This window comes from Chanodichthys erythropterus, chromosome 16 (assembly GCF_024489055.1).
Source record: "Chanodichthys erythropterus isolate Z2021 chromosome 16, ASM2448905v1, whole genome shotgun sequence".
Classification (NCBI taxonomy): Eukaryota; Metazoa; Chordata; class Actinopteri; order Cypriniformes; family Xenocyprididae; genus Chanodichthys; species Chanodichthys erythropterus.
Window position 1 is genome coordinate 18,556,622 of NC_090236.1, and position 22,826 is coordinate 18,579,447.

The window sequence follows — 22,826 nt, forward strand, 5'->3', positions numbered from 1 at the left end:
ATTCCTGCCATATCAAAGCTGAATTTTCAGCATAATTACTCCAGTCTTCAGTGTCACTTCTTTCTAATATGATAATTTGCTGCTCAAGATACTACTTATCATTATCAAACAGTTGTGATGCTTAATATTTTTGTGGAAATCATTATTACTTTTTTCCTGGTTTCTTTGATGAATAGAAAATTCAGTATTCATTTGAAATAGAAACCTTATAAATGTCTTTACTGTCACTTTTGATCAATATTGGTTTATTATTCATTTCTATATATCTGTTAAACACTTCGCAAACCATCTTTGTTTTGCTTGTGAAGCTGTATTTAATGTCATATTCTAATGTGTGCCAAATATAGTCACCTTTTATGCACAGCCATTGATTTGACAGCAAAAACTGTTGTTGATAAGCCTATTTATTTTGCTGTCCAAACTATGTACAATAATGTGGTTATTTGTATTTTATAATTAGCATTAGCACTGTTTTATCCCCGCCGTCTGTGATCCTATAAGAACAGACTGCGACCCACCAGAGAAACATTGCTTTAGTTTTTCTCTATTCAGAATATGAAAATGAAAACATGTGGTTTTGATATTCTATGTGAAGTGTGTAATTGAATTATGCTTTCAAGTATCAGCGAAGGAAATTCCTCCATAAGGATTAGCTTTTGTGGAGTTTTGTCTTCATAGCATTGGCATTCTGATAATATGAAGAAGATTACGGGCTGCTGCGAGTGGAATTAGTCCAATGGCACTGTCAAAGTCAGGCTGATTAGAACGTGTAGAACTGGGGTGGTGTCATGTTTACATCTGTTAATGTCACTCTCTCTCTTTTATTGTACTGTTCCCACTCAGCTGAACGATGGCAGGTTTACTGTAACGCAGCTGGTTGGCATGTTGAGGGGGATCGCAGCTGGCATGAAGTATCTCTCCGACATGAACTATGTCCATCGTGACCTGGCTGCTCGCAACGTGCTCGTCAACAGTAACCTGGTGTGCAAAGTGTCCGATTTTGGCCTCTCTCGCTTTTTAGATGATAACTCATCAGATCCCACCTACACCAGCTCATTGGTGAGTTCAGATAAGCTCATACTTTTTATATAATAATACAAAGGCAATAATGAAATATCATTGTTCCAACAAATCCTCCAACCCACTAAGCCATTATTGTAGATTATCTTAAAGTATATTGTCTGTACAAATGAACAAATTAATAGTCAGTACATGACTAAAGATGAAAGTATAAAATCTTTTATTACAACTATTTCACTCTTTATGTTATGTAATTATAATACCATGCTAATTTTATATCAGTTAATTGATGTATAAGGGTTTTAACTAAAAATAATGGAGATATATTTTGATGAATTTTGATGTTTTATTAAGTGTTAACAATGAGAATATAAGATTTTATAATCAGTTAACACTGCTTTTGTCATTTTCTGCAAGATGGACCAAATTTGACCAAAATTTCGGTTTTACTGAATGACACTTTTGGTTATACCGAACGACGATATTTTCAAACAATGCTAACAGGCTGATATCTTGCTAGCTAGCTAGCAAAAGGACAATCAATCATTTTATATTTAGTACAAGTTTTTAAAATATTACATGTTCCATGTTTTATAGCGGTTGTACCGAATGACCTGATGTTTCGGGACATGCGTATGAGCAAGTGAAAACATGAATTTTTCAAAAAGCTAAGAGAGAGTTAGTTACTTTGCTTCATGACCATGTGGTCCTTTGCAGGTGTCTGAATGATCTCACATGATATTGTCCACATGACTTGATCCATAATGGTCCCTTTGTATTGGTTACTCCGAATGACATCAATGAAATTCATTTTTCCGCACATATTTTTTCTCATAACAAAGCAACGAATTCTATGCATAATTCAAATAAAATCATGCCAGAATAAAAAAATATATACATTTATTACATTTTAAGATATTATAATTACAAATTAAATGGCTTTATTGGCCTTTGGACAGTTAAACCGAATTACCTTTTGACACTTCAAACTCTTTAAAATACTTTATATGTAGCAAAATATAATTAAAGCTTTTTGGATTCAATAAAAGAGATCTAGTTGTACTACCTTACATACTTTGGATGTACTATGGCCTTTGGACAAAAAAAAAAAAACAACCCGTCACGTCATTACACCATGATACTGAATGATTACCATAGTGAATACCCTGGTATTTAAAGTACAAGCCTACAAGGTAAAGAATTCTATGATAGCTTACATATGCTGTGGTATTTATGCACTTAATACATGTCCAAAAACCATGTTTGGTACTTTTTGGTATTTTTTGTTAGTATATTAACCTAAACAACTGAAATGAAATAATTGTTGTGGATTTTAGTCCATGTCTGTTAGCTTTGAGTGAATTCAGAACATTTTATCCAGGTGCCAGACAGAAATGTTACGATATCTGTGCTTTACAGATACAGTGTGCATTAAGAATTGATAAGAACAGCCTTGACCATCAGAATCAGGAGTACAGATGGCATACTTGATATGTGGAAGAAGCCTGTCTCTATCTCTGTCTGTTGGAAACATATGGAAGTAGTCAGTACAGTACGTGATGGCTTGTTCAATGTGTCCAACGTGATAGGCTACAGATAAGGGAATTAAATGACTAGAATCCCATTAAATTTCTTTTTATTTTATTTTTAGAATCTTTTGGCTAAAAATGTTGAGTAAACATTTATGGACATGCTAGTACTCGATATTAGTAGAAGTGAAGATGTAGCGCTAGTATGTTCGTTTAGCTCGTACTTTGCTTGGATTAGTGTATTGATTAGCTTCCCTGTTCACATTGTCTGTTTCAGGGATAGATCAAACTGTTATGTTTAAAGTTAGAATTCTGCCATCTTATTTTTACTGGTTTTCATCTTAGATTAATGAACCCAGCGATGGTACCCTGTGGGAAGAAAGCCGTGAGTTGGGGCAGAGTCTTCGCTCTAATTAGGCAGCTAAAGATTCCAGCCATGTCGTTGGTTTTAAAGTCTGTGTTTGAATTTAATGGTGTGTTATCGTGTAGGGGGGAAAGATCCCAATCCGCTGGACTGCACCCGAGGCGATCGCCTTCAGGAAGTTCACCTCTGCCAGTGATGTGTGGAGTTACGGTATTGTGATGTGGGAGGTCATGTCGTTTGGGGAGCGGCCATACTGGGACATGAGCAATCAAGATGTATGTCAATTTTTAATGTGAATCTCATGAATCTTGTGTTTAAGGTCACATTTCAGACCAAAATGACAAGTAAGAAATTAGATTTTGTATAAATAAAAAGAAGGTGGATGTTTAGGATATCTTTAAGAGTTAATTACAATAATGTTACAATTATGTAAATTACTATAAATAAAAGGTAGGATAATATATCATATTTTGCAGGCACACTGATATTTATTCTGAGATGCTCTTATGAAGGTTTTTTCAACCCTATTAGTCTTTATTATGGTTTAACTGTTGTAACATTCCAGTCGCATACTGTATGCCTAATAAAACTTACTGCCGAGTTTGTCCTAATGGAAAAGGACAGTGTAACTGCTCTGTCTGTTGATGCTGTAGGTAATGAACGCAGTGGAGCAGGACTACAGGCTGCCTCCTCCCATGGACTGCCCCGCAGTGCTGCACCAGCTCATGCTGGAGTGCTGGGTGAAGGAGCGGAACATGAGGCCGCGCTTCGGACAGATCGTCAGCACACTTGACAAGCTCCTCCGCAACGCCGCAAGCCTCAAAGTGCTTACCAGTACACACTCAGGGTGAGCAAAAAACAGCCAGATTAGACACGGGTCAATTTGGGCTTTGACTTAAAGGAAAAGACGGATCTTTCTGCTGAAATGTAGTTTGTGAAATCGCAATTGGCAGAGCATGTGGTGAAGAGTGCATCGTTACTGCTATTTCGTCAAATCCATCATATTGTCAGAGTATTATTGACAGCACGGCATTTTACCCCACTTTACGCAATATATTTAGTTTAAATAACAAGAAAGAAAGTTGTAGTTGTGATATAAAAAGTGACATTGTGGGATGTGAAGTCGCAATCACAAGAAACAAACTCACAGTTGCTGGACAGTCACACTGTGAAATTTAAAATGTCAATTACAAGTCACAATTGTGAGATATACAGTAGTGTGCAAAAGTCTTAGGCCACCATTAGATGTTGTTTTAGCAATGGTATAATGACCTTCTAATTATTTTTTAGTCTCTTTATTAGAATATAAAAATCTGAAGAAGAAAAAAAAAAGACTTCTATAGGCTGTGGCAAGTATTTAGTGACGTCCCCTTACTCTTGAGCAATAGCAGGAACCACGGCTCTATGAAACTTAAATAGAATGGAAAAGAACTGGAAGGCTTTCAAAATCTCAGATTTGGAATTAGTCCAGGAGGTCACACAAATACTGAAATGTTGTGTACATATTTCCTGTATTTTCTGTTTGTATTGTAATAAAGAAAATTGGTGGCTTTTTTACTTTAGGCAATAATGGCCCAGTTTCACAGACAGGGCTTAGACTAAGCCAGGATTATGCATTAATTCAATTCAGATATTTAAGTAGCTTTTATAAACGTACCCTAGAAAAAAAACATTACTGGTGTGTATCTTGACACAAAATAATGACATTAACATATTTTAAAGGTGCCCTAGAATTAAAAATTGAATTTATATTGGCATAGTTAAATAACAAGAGTTCAGTACATGGAAAATACATACAGTGAGTTTCAAACTCCATTGTTTCCTCCTTCTTATATAAATCTCATTTGTTTAAAAGACCTCCGGAAAACAGGCGAATCTCAACATAACACCGACGTACGTAACAGTCGGGGTATACGCACCCAATATTTGCATAATGCCAGCCCACGATTGAGGTATAACACAAGGGCAGTTAGTATTACACAAGGGCAGAACGTCTGGATGTGCACAGCTGAATCATCAGACTAGGTAAGCAAGCAAGGAAAACAGCGAAAAATGGCAGATGAAGCAATAATAACTGACATGATCCATGATAACATAATATTTTTAGTGATATTTGTAAACTGTCTTTCTAAATGTTTCGTTAGCATGTTGCTAATGTACTGTTAAATGTGGTTAAAGTTACCATTGTTTCTTACTGTATTCACGGAGACAAGAGTCGTCGTTATTTTCATTATTAAACACTTGCAGTCTGTATAATGCATAAACACAACTTCATTCTTTATAAATCTCTCCAACAGTGTAGTGTTAGCCACAGAACATAGCCTCAAACTCATTCAATATCAAATGTAAACACCCAGATAAATACAATACTCACACAATCCGACGCATGCATTCAGTATGCATGACGAAGACTTTGTAAAGATCCATTTTGAGGGTTATATTAGCTGTGTAAACTTTGTTTATGCTGTGATAGGGTCGAGAGCTCGGGAGGGGGCGGAGACCGCGCGATTTAAAGGGGCTGCAACCTGAAATCGGCTCGTTTCTAAATATCTATTTTCTAAAAATCTATGGGGTATTTTGAGCTGAAACTTCACAGACACATTCAGGGGACACCTTAGACTTATATTACATCTTTTAAAAAAAGTTCTAGGGCACCTTTAAGATCTGTCAGTGCAAGTTGTTTTCAGTTAAAACAGCTCAAACATGCATTTTAGTCTAGGGCTAGCTTAAGCCTTGTCTGTAAAAAAGGGGGGATAAAGTTGAAATTACAAGAAATAAAATCACAAGACAAATTGCAAGACAAGGTCACATTGTGAGATTTAAAAGGACAATTACAAGAATCAAAGATGCAATTGCGACATGCAGTCACTTTGTAGGATATAAAGTCGCAATTACAAGAAAGTCAAATTGTGAAATTTAAAATGGCAATTACAAGTCAGAATTGTGTGACAGTCACTTTACGCGATATAAAGTAAACATTTTAAGAAGTAGTCACTATTGAACTATTCCCTTTGCCAGGAGTTTGATTGACAAGCGATCTAACGAATCATAACACCGAATCCACCATTTTGTCTGACAAAGCAGTCAGGAGTTAGAAGATTAACCTCAGTGGACTTGAACTTGAAAAATGGTGTGTACTGACATCTTTCCGCATTTGAAACAACATTCCTTCTCATATTCATTCATGTTTATTTGATGCTAAAAATTAACTGGTAGGAAAAGATGATCGGTTCACGAGCCGCAAAATGTTTTTTTATTGCTTGAATTTCTTAAAAATTACACAATTTGAAAGCTGGGGCTTTGTTTAAAGGTGCCTTAGAATTGAAAATTGAATTTACCTTGGCATAGTTGAATAACAAGAGTTCAGTACATGGAAATGACATACAGCAAGTCTCAAACACCATTGTTTCCTCCTTCTTATGTAAATCTCATTTGTTTAAAAGACCTCAGAAGAACAGGCGAATCTCAACATAACACCGACTGTTACGTAACAGTCGGGATCATTAATATGTAAGCCCCCAATATTTGCATATGCCAGTCCATGTTCAAGGCATTAGACAAGCCAGTATTAACGTCTGGATCATCAGACTAGGTAAGCAAGCAAGAACAACAGCGAAAAATGGCAGATGGAGCAATAATAACTGACATGATCCATGATATCATGATATTTTCAGTGATATTTGTAAATTGTCTTTTTAAATGTTTCGTTAGCATGTTGCTAATGTACTGTTAAATGTGGTTAAAGTTACTTTCGTTTATTACTATATTCATGGAGTCGTCGCTATTTTCAGTTTTAAACACTTGCAGTCTAATTCATAAACACAACTTCATTCTTTATAAATCTCTCCAACAGTGTGTAATGTTAGCTTTAGCCATGGAGCACAGCCTCAAACTCATTCAGAATCAAATGTAAACATCCAAATAAATACTATACTCACATGATCCGACGCATCAATACAGCATGCATGACGAACATTTTGTAAAGATCCATTTGAGGGTTATATTAGCTGTGTAAACTTTGTTTATGCCCTGTTTTATAGTTGCGAGCTTGGGGGCGGGGATCGTGAGGATTTAAAGGGGCCGCAGCCTAAATTGGCGCATATTTAATGATGCCCCAAAATAGGCAGTTAAAAAAATGTATTAAAAAAAATCTATGGGGTATTTTGAGCTGAAACTTCACAGACACATTCAGGGGACACCTTAGACTTATATCATTAACTACATGACACAAGCTGAATGGTTCCTGTTGCATCTGCAGCCAATGAGCTTGCTGTTCACCATTTAAATAGTTGATCAGTGTTTGCTACACCTCCACCTTTCCCAGCTCCACCTGTATAGATCTGCTACAGGTAATTTCATATATGCAATTTGTACAGCAGCAGCATGTCTTACTTGCTGTTTGTGTGTGTATTGGCAGTAGCAAGTCTTTAGTCTTTAGTAAGTCTTCAGTAGCAAGTACTTGCTCTGACGCAGCAATAATCAGCAGCAGCAGGAGCGTAGCAGATCTATTCCTCCAAGACCAAATACATTAACATTGTCAAATCCTTTACCATGCTAAACTCTTCTGAGAGTTATCATGATAGAATGACTAAATAAAGTTGCAACTGTAAGATAAAAAGTCAAAATTACCTTTTTTTACAGAAACAGAATAGAAATGGTGACATACAGTGAGGGTAATGGGAAATGTTAGTTCATAGTGTGATCTCTGACGTTTGATTGATCATGGTAAATCTAAGCACAGTTTGAGACATTACTGAGAGGAGATGTGATATTACTAGCGAGAAACATCTGAGAAGCAGGAGACTTTGCTCTCCATTCCATTTCATTGCAGTCTAGGAGAAATGATCGACATATTAAAAAGAGATCTCTCTTTCCTACGGGTAAAGCACAAGCTGAATTTTTAAACTGAACACGTGCAGCAAAACAGCTATCACCATAAGCTAACCCCTTCCCACGCCTCACAATGCAAATTATTGTTTACCGCGTACGGCTTTCCCCCCACCCAACTACTCACGATAAGCAGTTTCAACCACATAAATTATCCAGCAAATAAATGCAATCTATAACTCTGCTGAGTCTTAGTCAAAATAAGCACGCTCATTTCACTTGCGTTTGTAAACTCGCTGCTTTAGCCTAGAGCGCTTTGAACCGCACCGTCTTGGGAACGGAGTAACGGCTGACTTACACACAGTGCAGTGCCCTTTCCTCTTCACTGGCTGCTGTGTCTGCTCGCTGGGGAAGCTGGTTCAGTTCAGAATAGGGCTAGCGGAGGTGGCGGAGAGAGCTTAATAAGGGAGATGGAAGAGATGCTAAAAGAGAGCAATGACTTTAATTAGTCAGCTAATGAGCTTTTTAATGTGCCGGCAGTGGAGCCTCGTGTCCAGTGGTCGAGTATGTACGCGTGCCGGTGCGTCATGCCTCCGCGTGACGCCGCATGCTGATGGCCTGTGTATGATTCATTTATGTTTTCATCTGTATGCACGAGCAGCCCTGGTCGGGCTGTTGACATGCCATGATCCAATCTCCAGAGACATCTGTGTGTCTGTGTGTGTGATTACTATCCTCATTTAAATTAGAGCATGTATTTGGCCGTCTTTTAATGGAAATGTAAGGAATAATTATCCCCAAAATGAAAATAATGTCATTGTTTAATGTCATGTTGTTACAAACCTATATGCTGTCATGGTAACCATTTATTTTTAGGTTATGCTTTATTTTAAGGTGACCTAGTTACATTGTACTTACTCAAATAAATACCGAGTTATATTAATTGACTACATGTACTTACTATAGAGTTACAGTTAGGTTTAGGGTTAGGGTTTGGTTGAGGGTTAGTTACCTGTAATTATGCATAATTTACTGTTACGTAGTAATTACTTGCAGTAACGTGTAATAAGTCACCTTAAAATAAATTGTTACCTATTTTTATAGTCCTTGGTATGTACATGTACTTATTATAGCAAAACTATTTTAAACCTAATCCCTAAACCTTATAGTAATTACGAAGATATTACCCAGTACTTATTTGTGTAACTGCATTTTTTTTTTACAGAGAGAGAGAGAGAGAGAGAGAGAAAGATAGACAGACAGACAGATATAAATCCTTTAACTGTCATTCATGTTCAAATTCCAATTAAACATTTGGTGGGGTGTGACAAATTCAAATCCAATTTGAATTCCTCTTTGACATTAAATAATCATAGAATTGCTGTGTCATGTGAACTATTCTTCAAAATGAAAACCTTCAGTGTCAATGTTTCCTGCAATAGCTGATTTTTTTCTTTGTATTTCCATCTCTATAGTGATCTCTGTCGAATTGGCGGGACCCTGCCGGGCCACCAAAGGAAGAGTATAGAAGATGCACAAGACATGAAACAACAAATGAGCCAAACTCTTCCCATACGGGTTTGACTGATTAAAAAAAACACCTGCTGAGCCTCCAGGCTAGCATCAAAATCTCGTTTGAAGAGCAAACCTGACTGGGACAATCCATAGACAGCCAATGGAAAATTACTGGAGCCAACTATTGCTTGAAGAGCCAATGGAAAACCTGTATACAATTTGGGACAGTGTCGCACCCCTCCCAAGGAGCCTGTGGAAAACTACAGCGTGTCCAATGGAAAACAGTATCGGCCTGACGGGCTGCCTGTGTATGGAGCACCTGGAGAGTGCTGGGAAAACACAGCACATGTTAATTGGAATTCTGTATGATGGTGCCTCAGGCAATCGTCTTTGTTCCTTCCCTCCCTTTTGTCATGACTTTCTCGTGTTTACACTGAATTTTCATTACATGGATTAAATTGACAGCATTTCTACTTCTCAGGTTCAGTTTGCATGTGTGCATGTGTTTCTCTATTGGCAAAAAACAATCACTCTCTTCCGTAACTTAAATCCCTTCCATTTTTCCTCTCATTTGCCGAGGCCACAAACCATGAGACGGACTTGAGAATTATAAGCTAACTGTAATAATGTTTAAAATATGTATTAAATGTAAGCCGGGACTGTTTTGATGTTGGCTTGAGGGTATTTTGCCGCTTTTTTTCCTCAAAGACTTGTTTCTTCTGATCTTTTCTTCATATTGAAGAAAGGAAGAGAAGAGTGGAACACATGAAAGTTTCAAACTGGGCAGGATGGACTCAAATTGTAACTTTCAGAAAGAGACAAGAAAATGTTCAAAGAATGGAAAGTACTTTAAGGGCAAGTTGACTTTAAAAGAAGTGGATTGTTACGATGCAATAGAGGTGTTTTATTTACCTCTGTTGTATTTTGTCTTCCATGAAACGCTCTTGAGAGATTTCTCCACGTGGAGGACTTCGGACTGTGATTTAAGAATTCCTGTTTCCTCTCCTGGTGAACGAAAGGGGAATCTGTATGTATGTGTGCGTGTGTGTGTGTGTGTGTGTACAGTATGCTAATGTGTGCTTGAGTAAGCCAGTCAAGCTTTGCAGCTTTACATGCATGCCATATTCAAAACTCAAACCTATTTGAGAGAGGAGACAACAACAGGTTGACTTGAGAGCTGTTGTTTGATGAATATTCCACTTATTTTAATTCAGTCTGTTTAAATATGCATAACTGTGTAAATAAATGCCTCATAAGAACTGAAGAGTCATCGACATGATTATAATGGCTGATTTACGAGACCCATGACACCTGAAATGTTCCAATATACTATATTCAATGTTTAGTGCAACAAAATGTTACATTGCTGGTTTCTATTGTACATGCAGCAATAGACAATAATCAAATTACATTTTCCCTTCAAATATTCCCTCTCATATGATTAGGAAGTCAAGTTCACTAGTGAATCAGTTCATTCAGGCAGTTCATTTAAATTTATCCAGTCGTCCCTGCACTCCCTGCAGAGAGGATTTTAACTATGTAAGGAATTATTTTATCCATTAATTTTATTATTATTGTTAATTAATGAATGCATTTATTTATTCATGTATTATTAATATTGTTAATAACTGTTCATATAATATATTATTAGTAGTATTATATTAATATTGCAGTTGGTATGAAACATTTGAACAGGTATATGTAATATATATATATATATATATATATATATATATATATATATATATATACACACACACACACAGGTGCATCTCAATAAATTAGAATATCATAAAAACTTTTTTTTCTGTAATTTAATTCAAAAAGTAAAACTTAAATATATTTTAGATTTATTAGGCATAAAGTAAAATATTTCCTTTTTAGTTTTCATTTTGATGATTACAGCTGGCTGCTCATCAAAATAAAAAATAAAAAATCTGTCATCAAATTATTAGAATATTTAATTTCAAGTTCTATTAAATTGCCATTCTCGGGGTATAAATACTGGGTTTAGGTCAGTAATCCCAACAGCAGTCATGGGGAAGTCTGCTGACTTGACAGTTGTCCAGAAGACGATCATCAAGACCCTCTACAATGAGGGTAAGCCACAGAGGGTCATTGCTGAAAGAGCTGGCTGTTCGCAGAGTGCTGTGCCAAAGCATATTCATGGAAAGTTGACTGGAAGAAAAAAGTGTGGTAGTTTACAAGTGAAAGGAATGACCGCAGGCTTGAGAAGATTGTCAGGCGAAGCCGATTTAAGAACTTAGGAGAGCTTCAAAAGGAGCGGACTGAAGCTGGAGTCAGTGCATCAAGAGCCACCACACACAGACGTCTTCAGGAAATGGGCTACAACTGTCACATTCCACGTACCAAGCCACTTCTGAACCAAAGACAAGGTCAGAAGCGTCTTACCTGGGCTAAGGAGAAAAAGAACTGGACTGTTGCTCAGTGGTCCAAAGTCCTCTTTTCAGATGAAAGTAAATTTTGCATTTCATTTGGAAATCAAGGTCCTAGAATCTGGAGGAAGAGTGGAGAGGCACAGAAACCATGTTGCTTGAAGTCCAGTGTTTTCACAGTCATTGATGATTTGTCTGCCATGTCATCTGCTGGTGTTGGTGCACTGTGTTTTCTGAAGTCCACAGTCAACGCATTTGTCTACCAGGATATTTTAGAGCACTTCATGCTTCCTTCTGCTGACAAGCTTTATGGAGATGCTGTTTTCATTTTCCAGCAGGATTTGGCACCTGCCCACACTGCCAAAGGTACCAAAAGCTGGTTCAATGGCCATGGTGTTACTGTGCTTGATTGGCCAGCAAACTCGCCAGACCTGAACCCCATAGAGGAAGATGAGAGACACCAGACCCAACAATGCAGATGACCTGAAGGCCACTATCAAAGCAAACTGGGCTTCCATTACAACTGAGCAGTGTTACAGGCTGATCACCTCCATGCCACGGCAAATTGATGCTGTAATTCATGCGAAAGGAGGCCCAACCAAGCATTGAGTGCATAGAAATGAACATACTTTTCAGAAGCCTGGCGTTTCTGTTTAAAATATCCTTTTTTATTGATCTTATGAAGTATTCTAATTTATTGAGATAGTGAATTGGTGGGTTTTTGTTAAATATGAGCCAAAATCATCACAATTAAAAGAACCAAAGACTTAAAGTTCTTCAGTCTGTGTGCATTGAATTTATTTTGATAAACGAGTTCCACAATTTGAGTTGAATTGCTAAAATAAATGTAATACTTTTACATTTAAAAAAATAAAAAAAATACTTTTCCACAACATTCTAATTTATTGAGATGCACCTGTATATATATATATATATATATATATATATATATATATATATATATATATATATATATATATTTAAATTTATCTATTCAAATGTTGCTTAAACTGGCTCCAGTCTTCTTTTTGATATTTTTTTTTTGTTTTTTTTTTTTTTGTTTTTTTTTTTCAAAAGAGTTGCTTGACTGTATAGTTTAACTACTTTTAATTATGACACAAATTTTTAATTTGATGATCTAATTTCATTGAAGATTCCTCAGTGCTGCCAACATAACGGCATTCCATGTGCACAGTGATGTCCAACATCCAATTATCCACAAGTTCGCCTGATATATAATAAAGTATAATCCCCCCGAATCGCCAGCGCTTATTTCTTTACGAGCAGACTTGGAAGGCAGTTTGTCAGCGTGATCAGAGCTTCTCTATCTCTTGTGTATCTCCCTGATTTCCCAAGTCAGATCTCCCTCCGCAGCAAAGCTCCGCATTCCCCGTGCTGCACAAAAGCACGTTTGATCTTTCCAATTACGCTGGCCGCTCTGTGCAAGCCTGCAGATCGGAGAGAACAGCTTGGCAGCAGAATTGGTTGCACATCAGGCTCTTTTACTGGCGGAGTTATTCGCCCAGAGGTTGAAATCCACGTATCTGCCTTTGCTGCTGCCTCATCAAGAGAGAGGGACTGTTTGGGCCAAAAGTGCAGTAATAATCACAATGCATGAACTCTCATTAAGATGGTGGTGGGTTTTGTGTGTGTGGGAGGTTGTGTGTTTGTGTTTATTTGTGTGTATCTGCAAAAGAGGAAGGGAGAGTGTTAGTGTGGGTGGTGGAAATACATTAGCTTTGTTCCAAAACCTAGTGAGCTGCCTCATTGACTACTGTCTACGTAAGCACCTTAATTGTCACCCTGATGTCATGGAAGCTCACGAGGGACCATTGCAGAGCACTCATCTTTAAATATGCTATAAACAAACCATATTCCACACAGAAATAGAGCTCGATTTGCCCCTGATTTGAACGGTTACATGTTAGCATGTTGCTAAGCTAAACACCCTGAAAGTCATAACCTCACAAGTGATCATTACAGACTGCTTGTAGGTAGCAACACTCGATGTATGCACTTCAAACAGCATTTTGAATGGGATAAACACCATTCATTTCAATGGTTCATGTTAGCATGTTGCTAAGCTAAACATCTACGTAGGCAGCAACTAAGCAAGGCTCGACTTGCCATTGATTTCAATGGTTTCATGGTAGCATGTTGTTAAGCTAGTTAGGGTTAGGGTTAGGTGTAATAAAGTATAATAATACAGAAATTTGTTACCACAACTTAATATTTGTTCCCTCATTTTAGGTAAATTGCAACCACAATGTACTAATTTTCTTTCTTGTTTTCGTTAAATGATGGCTACGTTGTAACCTACTAATTTGATCCCTCACTAAAATTGTATTGATTTCATTTAGGTTAAGGTTTAATTCATGCTACGTCTACATTAATATGTTAATTCTCCAAGAAATGGTATCTGTGAGGATTTCCAGTCAGGATTTAAACTGTATCATAGTACTGAGACTGCTCTCATTAGAGTTAAAAATGATTTGCTTTATCATCGGATCGGTTGTATCTCTCTATTAGTGTTACTGGATCTTAGTGCTGCATTGGATACTATCAACCAAAGCATTCTTTTTAATATACTCGAAAATTACGTTGGCATTAGTGGAACTGCATTTGCATGGTTTAAATCACACTTATCTGACCGGTATCAATTTGTAGCAGTAAATGAAGAGGTGTCATAACGATCACAAGTTCAGTATGATGTAGCGCAAGGCTCAGTACTAGGACCATTGCTCTTCACCCTGAACATGCTACCCTTGGGAGATTAATCTGGATACATTTGATAACAGTTTTTATTACATTTTTTGTATTTGCATTAAGTTGATTTAAATGTTTTCTGACGTTTCAGTGTGGACAAGCAGCTTTTGGAAAACACTTGAAAACGCTACTATGGACAGAGAGTGCTTTGAAACAAAAACGCAATTTTGAAATGTATCCAAATTTATCCTCAGATAACTAAAACGAGAGAACAAATTAGTAAAATGTCAACAAATTAATAAAAACATGGCCACAAATTAACAAATTGTGGGAATGAATTCTTAATTCTACTTTTTTTTTTCTGTAACGTTAAATTACTAAACTCTGAATTATTAAATTATTAAACTCTGAAATATTTTAATACTTTTCAGTATTTACTGAAAAAAGTTTATATATAATCTGCATTTTTTCTTATTTTATATTTGATTTATTTATCACTACGATTGCTGTGATTGCTTTCTCTGTTAAGAATGCATGCGATGCCGCTTTAGAATTTGGCCAAAATTACACATCTAATGATGGCAGTATAATTAAGTCTGGAATTAAGGTTTGGAGCAGCCTTCACGTCAGGAGCATGCCCGTGATGCTTTAGAATGCTGCCACCATAGTTTTGGAACAGAGCAAGCATGTGAGTTTGTGCAAGGGAAAGGAAGATGCAGACAGACAGCCTGAGAGTGTGTTAGCATCTGTGATGTTTGAGAGGAAGATAGCAAAATAGAGTGAATGGTGGAGTGTAACTGCACGCTGAAGACTCGGGGGGTTGTCAGAAACACATCACTGCATGCTGCAGAAGTTGCGTCGAACGTATAACTAACGTTCTCTTGGCACGTGTGTAAGTGGAAGCTGTCAAGACGTGCTTGCTGACTGTTGGCTCAGGCTCGAAATTTCCAATTAGATGGACATGGCAGATTCGCCGTGTATACCGGACAGAAAACAGCTCGTGTTTGGTCTCACTACAGATGTGGGAGGATGTGCTGACCTCTTTCAATTTTGATTGGTTTTACACTGATGACAACTTGATTTTTGCTGTGCAAAACAAGCTGCCATTATGCTAAAGCATTGCAGTTACTAAAGTGTTTTGAATCATTGTTATACTGTTGAGAATTAGTTGCTTGGCTTGTCTGGATGGTTGCTAGGTGGTCTCTATTGGATATTCTAGTCATTGAATATGGCTAGGGTCTCTCATTCAATGAAAGTCTAAAAGATTTTTTCAGACATCTACCTGGCGAAAAGTATTTAGAATCACACCTCTCCTCAATAAACTACATGATTTAAGGTATAATTTATGTCTTTACCACAAATAGTGTGGAATGAGTTACAAAACACAGTTTAATACTTAGAACATAGACATGCCTATAAATATATGATCAATATAATAACAGTGATGCCCTAGCAAGTACTGCTAATTACAATTCTATGCACTGCTTCAGTAGCGCTGTATAATTTTCCGTAGCATCCCTCTTCATGGATTAGATGATCTTGCTTAGAGACCGTTTTGCCCCATTGATTTCCTCCCACATACACACAGGAGCAACACGGTGACACCATTATACCATCTACTGACATTCATGCTCCTTCACAAGTGTTTATCCAGCGTCTACATGACATGAGGTGTTGAAACAGGCGGAGGTGTAGATATGAACGTGCTGTTGGTTTGTACTTGTTTATTTAATAACCAGACACAAGAATTACATGGTTGTTATCTGCCACCCATGTAAAGGTGATTACAGTGTGCCTTGTAAAAACTAAAACTAAAAATGAACACTGAATATTGCATCAATTTCTGTGGGTAACAAGTATGACAAAGTAGTGATGGCAATGAATTTGAATGGCATGTTTATAGCTGCCCCTGAAAAGATTTAAGACAACATGAAATAGCATTTGCAACTCAGTTTATTTCCGTAATGTGATGTGATTATGTATGATACAGAATATCCAAGATGTAGGGAGGGACTAGTTTGTATTCTGTGATTTTATTGGAAACTTATATACAATCAGATCTGAACGTGAGTTTAGAGTCAATTTTAGGTGGCATGGAGGCCCAGTGGGTAACTCTAGTCACGCTTCCATTAACCTTTAAATTGCGCAAATTGAAATTGCGATTTAAAAAAAATATGCTCAATGGAAAATGTCAATTTCGCAAAAACTCCCATTATCGCAAAAAAGTTTTTACGCCCACATGAGGTGGTTTTTCAGTCAATTCAGAAAAGGAATATTTTGCAAAACTGCAATGGAAACAGTTTTTTTTTCTCGCATTTACAGGTCACCTGAAGTACAGTCATATCATCATTCTTTAAAGATAGTGCGTTATGTTTGTACAGAAGACGAGACGGGGGTGCTTTTCATTTCTTATTTATTCATCTCTTTCCCCACACCTCAGCTTCACCCCATAGATGCATGGAGGATGCAAGAAAAGAAAACAAGGATGGGGTAATCAAAGGAAATTTTTCTTGTATATTGGAATATTCTTGATCCCTCGAGCGTCATTTCAGAGCATCATCAGCTGCGCTCGATGTGGGAACCCTTAAAGTTTGACATGTAATACTAATAGGCCTAGTATTAATCTATTAACAATTAAAAATTAACATAATAGAAACTAAGATTACACTTTATTTTACAGTGTCGTAGTTACATTGTAATTACTCAAATAAGTACTGAGTACTATTAAATAACTACATGTATTAACTATAAAGTTACATTTAGTATTAGGGTCTGGTTTAGGGTTAGCAACTTGTAATTATGCATAATTTACTGTTATTACTATAGTAAGTACATGTAGTAACGTGTAACTACGGCACTTTAAAATAATGTGGTACCGAAACTAATAGTATTAGATGTCTGTGCACCTGTGCATCCTTGGGAAGCTTCCTCACGCCTTGTTCCTCACCTCGATTTATAGAATTGAAATGGCATTTATAGAATTAAAATGGCCTTCAAGATTTTCTTTGATCGTTTTCCAGGTCACAGGCTGGAGGATGAGGAGCGAAGAAATAAGGAAGCATCCATTGGAGAATTGAGAAGCACCCAGGGAAGCATATATGAGGGAAAAGGGCTTCTAGAAGCCGCGGCAAATATTACACTCAAAATAAAGCTCTCAGATAGAAATATCTTTTGAAAAATGACTTATGTTTTAGTCACATATCGAATAGTTTTTTATCGCCATTTAGAAAATATCGCAAATGTTTTGCGCAAATCTGTAATGGAAACGCTACTGTCATCTCACAGTTTGTGTCCAGTTTGAATAACGGTTGAGCCATGCACCAAAGAATCATGTACAATAAGAACAGGAACGTGTAAATGGTGTCTATTTTGATTCCATGTTGACTTGAAGCATTCCATAACACTTTCACATGACAGAGCATCACAGATAACCTTCTTTATGAAGCACAGCCTGTGCGTGCCTCACATGAAGTCTCAACCTTTCGTCAAACACTCCTCAGACTATTAGAGTGAACGTCAGGCACACCTAAACCTGCAGTGTTTGAGTCTTCAGGGCACATGGGGAACTGACCTGAGACCAGCCTTTAAAGGCACATTTAATGCCTGTCATTTATATTTATAGGGCACTTTGACTTAAACACCTAGTGAAGCGCTGCAGCCTTTCATTGTCCGGCTGAATGACTGAGTGACTTTCACCTTAGAAGGGCGACATCCCTCAGTATGGACTTTTAAGTGCTTGCAGAGGGGCTTTCAGGGGCCAGATAAAGACTTTCTTACCACACTAAAGCTGAGTTGAATTTTGGAAAGCACAAAGCACAGATTAGAGTCCCTCTGTTTGCCGATGGGATTGCGGAGGTTCGGGACCCCCCAATGGTGTTCCTGCCAGCAAAGCCAGATTGTAAATCAGAGGAGAGAGGCAAAGAGAAGCAGGAATAAAGAACCAGCTGGAAGCTCATACATTATCCTTGACGTCAACATACAGTAAGGATATAGGCCTTTGGAAAGCACAGTGGGTTCTTCTCAGTGGCCTAATAGGCACACCAGGTCTCAGGGACCTGCTGAAAAGACCACCCTGCTCAATTTGTATCGACTTTAAGAAAGTAAAGTGGCCCTCAGGAAATCGGTGGAAAATCCAGAGAAAATCTGCACCACATTCCTTTGAGTTTTCCTCCTCCGCCCACTGCATTTTTCTCCTCATTTCGCTCGTTCCTTATTTCCTTTATCCGAGATGCAAACTGACATTTGCCACCTGAGTCATCCAGACAGAGATGGACCAGATACTCCCTTTCGATGAAGTCATGCCAATGACCCTTGTCCCTCCCCCACCTTCCATTTGTGCTCCTATCCTCGGCTTCAGCAGAGATATAAATAGCATCTGCTCCTGCCTTAGTTTGTTTTCCGGCAGTTGCAAGAATGGTCTATAATACAGTATACAGTGATATATGGATGCTGCATATAGGCTCTGTTCCAAAACATCGTGAGATGCCCTTATAGGCACTATCCTAAATGTCACGGACCCTCGTAAGAACACTCAATAGAGTTGACATTAGCATGTTGCTAAGCTAATGAGGTGATTCCTTCTTAAGCATAAAATACATACAATATTGTAAAATTTTGAATAACATTACTTTTAATATTTAATGAAATACACATTTATTTATACTCTGGATTTTTTCGGTAAGTTTGTTGCAATGCATTCTGGGATTGTGATTCAATGAAGACACAGCTCTAATGATGTGATACTTTAATATGAATATAAATACATATTTGGTAAAATAACTATTTTTAATCAGTACTTTTTATTACTGATTGATATTATAATCTGTTGCCTTGCTGGCAATCTTCTTGTTGTTTTGTTTTTAGTTTGTTGCATTGCATTCTCTGTAGTGGACAGATGAAATTCTGCAGAGAATTCACCTAAAATATGTTAGGAATGGAGCAGGGGAAAAAACAAGATATATTGGACATGAAATCAGAATTCATTCTTTCGGCTTACTACTTGATTTCCAGTAAATCGTGGCCATGTTGTATGAATTTGTTCCCTCATTTTAACTATTTGTGGCCATATTTTAACTACATTAAAAAGTTTAGCCTAGATTTACCTCTTAATTCGTGGCCACAATATCTGTTTTTTTTTTTTGTTTGTTTTGTTTATTATCATATGTCACGTGCTCCATAGAACTCCATAGTTATGAGACTTCCTGTCGGGAATGCTCCCGCTGGCCTTAAACCCAAAGTGTAGGCCTACTTCAGTTTTCCGAACACATACACTGCATCTGAAATCACGTTCTGTCTGAGTAGGTACTACATTTGAATTTGAATTAACTTCCTGACTTTTAAAAAGTATGTTGAATATAATATGAATATGGGTAGTATGAATGAAATTCGGATGTACTGCATCCACCATGTTGTTACTGTAACGTCGCTTCGCTTCCATTCAAATCCTCTCTCATGGCCTCACGGGATAGTAAAGTGTTCATCGAATGCAAATCTTGGCAGAAGTAGTAGGTCATCTGGTTACTTTTCACCTACTATGTATTCAGACATACTATTCGTTTGCCTTACTGTTTTTAGTATAGGGAAGTGCGTATACCCTAGCATAAGCATAAAAATCAAAGTATCCACTTTTTTCCTGAGCAACCAATGAGCGCCACCAATGATGGATTCTAACTTCCATTGAACATTTGTCTTGGTCTTTACAGGAACTCATGTTAATATTGGATAAAAAGAGCAAATTAATTAATCAAAAACTTTTCGAATACTACTAAGCTGTGCTTACAAGTACTAAAAGCTGTGCTGTTGTTGGTTGACACAACAACAGCAATAAACTGAAGGAATTCCTGGAAATTACTTGTTTTGAAGCACCAGCAATCCCAAAGAGTACGTCCATGTCTGGCGTCATATGCATAGCATTTTGTGCCAAAGACTGATGAGAAAAAAACTTTTTATACATTTTGGCCATTCATTTACTCGACAACAACGTTTTAGGGGCCTGAAATGCAAGCGTTTGAAAACGAGTTTCAAAGTGCAAGTTTTTGAAAATGGTGATGTCTGCGTATATATATATTACATGTTCAGTCTATAGGCACGTAGTGTTTCTTTACAAAGTGGCATTGCCAACTACTGGCCTGGTAGCATAATACAGTGTTTTTAGTTGTTTTTGCGGATCTGTGTAAATGCAGATCATTTTGACAACGTTTTCATCAAGGTTTCGTCATGTCATCTACCGACAAATTAAACTTTGACAGGTGAGGCACTGCCAAAACATTGCATTGCAAAACTGTAATGACTGTTGGAGCCATACTTATTTCTTTTTTTCTTTTTCTTTTGGCCATTTTCATAGGTGTTTATATAATCATCTAAGAAAATGTGGCAATTTGACTAGAAAGACCAGAAGATGTAAAACAGCTGAGACTTCCACATTCAGGAAAAAGGTGGACACTCTGGGTTTTAAAATGCTGCCTCCATAGGCAGCTCACCAGATTTTGAAGCAAAGAATTCTGCAAGTGTACCATTGCTTCTCTGTATTCGGATGAGTCTCAAAACCCTTCCAGCATCATGCCCTGGTGCTCTCTAGATTCATAGACTTAATGTAGATAGGGTCATTATAAAATTGCTGTGAAATTCCACTAAAATGTAATCAGGAACATTGGATATTTTAGAGGGCTCTGCTATACAGGAAAGACGGCGTTAAAATGAATCAGTGGCACAAATTAGTAGAGTAGACCCTAACCCAGGGTTAAATGTTTTTGAGGATGATCCAAAAAGCAATTAAGAAGCATGCGAGAGGAATGCGATGATTGATTGTTCTCCGAGGGCCGTGTTTTACAATGCCCCTGTCCTTGCCGAATGGTTGCTATAGCAACAGGAAGAAGGAGGTGGACTTCAGGAGCAGGAGAGGATGACAGATCAGTTTTGGAGAGTATTGACCCTCTGTTCTTTTCAACTTGTCTTCCATTTGAGGCTGTTGTGTACAATACTGCATTTTAATCGCCCGATTTAAAATGGGATTCATGGAACGGCCCCAGCAACTGCTGAGTCACGGTTTTCATAAGACAAATGAACTTTCATATGTGAGTAGTAAATGATATGTGCATCAGTTTTGAGTGTGGAAAGCGTCTGTTCCCGTTTGAGTCCGTTTAATGCTGTTCGACCTCTCAGGGATGTGACGTGCATTCATGAGGGCTGAAAATAACAGCGCACCTGAAGTCATGAATTAAAATGTTTGAGTTGATGCAATGATGACGGCTCTGACATGCTTCCAAGTACATTAAAGTCAATTAACGTGTCTACCGCTGTGACATGGAAGCAAGCGGCAGCATGTAGATTTAAAACAATTATAGATGCAGTTAACCTTTAAAAATGACAGGAATCGAGGGAACTTGAATCTCCAGATATTTCAGTGTACATATTACCTAATCTTTTTCTTGAACTAATCACAACCAATTATGTGAATTGTAGCGTTTAATGTACCTCGTGACAGTTATACAGTTTAGTACTTGGCCTTATTTGTCTTAATTTGTCTTAAAACAAGCCAATCTAGAGTACCTGTCTGTCTGTTTATTTATTTGTTTGTTTGCTTTTAAGGTGTGAGGAGGAAGTGTACTTCAATCCCATCAGGGAAGACCACCCAAACAGCAGCTGTGCTTTCTACCACCCTGAAACTGCCAACACCGTCTTCAAAGCGATGGGACAGATGTGCCCCGAGATTAGTTTTTGGCAGACGAAGAGCGTCTGTTCGGGCGGCTGATCACACAAGGTTGAGTACACGTATTCAGATATGAACTCTTGCTTTCGAGGACCAGGTGCGTGATTGCGACAAATAAACTGACTGCAAATGAATTCCTATTGTCCACAAGCTGCGTCTGGCTATAACACCCAATTACATGAACTGTGTGTGTCGCAGAGAACAAAGGAGAGAGAGCGAAGGAAAGGGAGATATGATCGGAATTGAATATTACCACAGGATATACTCTATACTGGCTGCTATTTAAAATAAAAATACTAGTATGTGAAACAGTGTGTGTTATGGATTAATAAATATATGCTATTGTTGTCACATGATCTCAGAGCACATCAGTAAAAATCCCATTTATTTTCTCTATAGAGCTACTTTTGAAGGGTGGTGAATAAAGAAGCAGGCTTTTTGATTGTATAATGGTGTACACCATTAAATGGCAGGGATAACTGCTGAAATGCATTGCATTATGGGATATAGAATCTAGTGCGATGTGCTCCTTTGCAAACTGCTCATTTTGACAAAGGCAATTTGGTTATTCACACAGAAAATTTGCATACAATGTACAATATATGTCGTGCATACTGTAGAAATGGAACTATGCTGTATGCTATTCTGACCACAGCCAAAGAGAAATGTCAAAATAGAAAAGTGAGAGGGGGGAAAAAATCTGTGGGTGTATAAGATGGGGAAGACACATGATGCTTGAAATGCTGGATTTAGTGGCAGCT

General features: G+C 37.5%; 1 protein-coding gene across 2 annotated transcripts in view; it reads left to right on the plus strand.

Annotated features, from left to right (window-relative positions):
- ephb3a (eph receptor B3a) overlaps positions 1–22,042 on the plus strand; it is a 49,245-nt gene extending 27,203 nt beyond the window's left edge. Inside the window, exons 13-17 of one of the 2 annotated variants that reach the window (XR_010891893.1) lie at positions 844–1,059; positions 3,039–3,188; positions 3,567–3,760; positions 9,216–10,282; positions 21,945–22,042. Coding sequence is in view for 1 of the 2 variants with exons in the window: in XM_067362379.1 (XP_067218480.1) it covers positions 844–1,059; positions 3,039–3,188; positions 3,567–3,760; positions 9,216–9,324 (669 nt within the window). In the remaining variant the exon portion in view is untranslated. Of the gene's footprint in view, positions 1–843; positions 1,060–3,038; positions 3,189–3,566; positions 3,761–9,215; positions 10,498–21,944 lie in introns of those variants that run through there. The other variant, XM_067362379.1, reaches the window with a different exon arrangement.
- Positions 22,043–22,826: the final 784 nt, after the last annotated feature.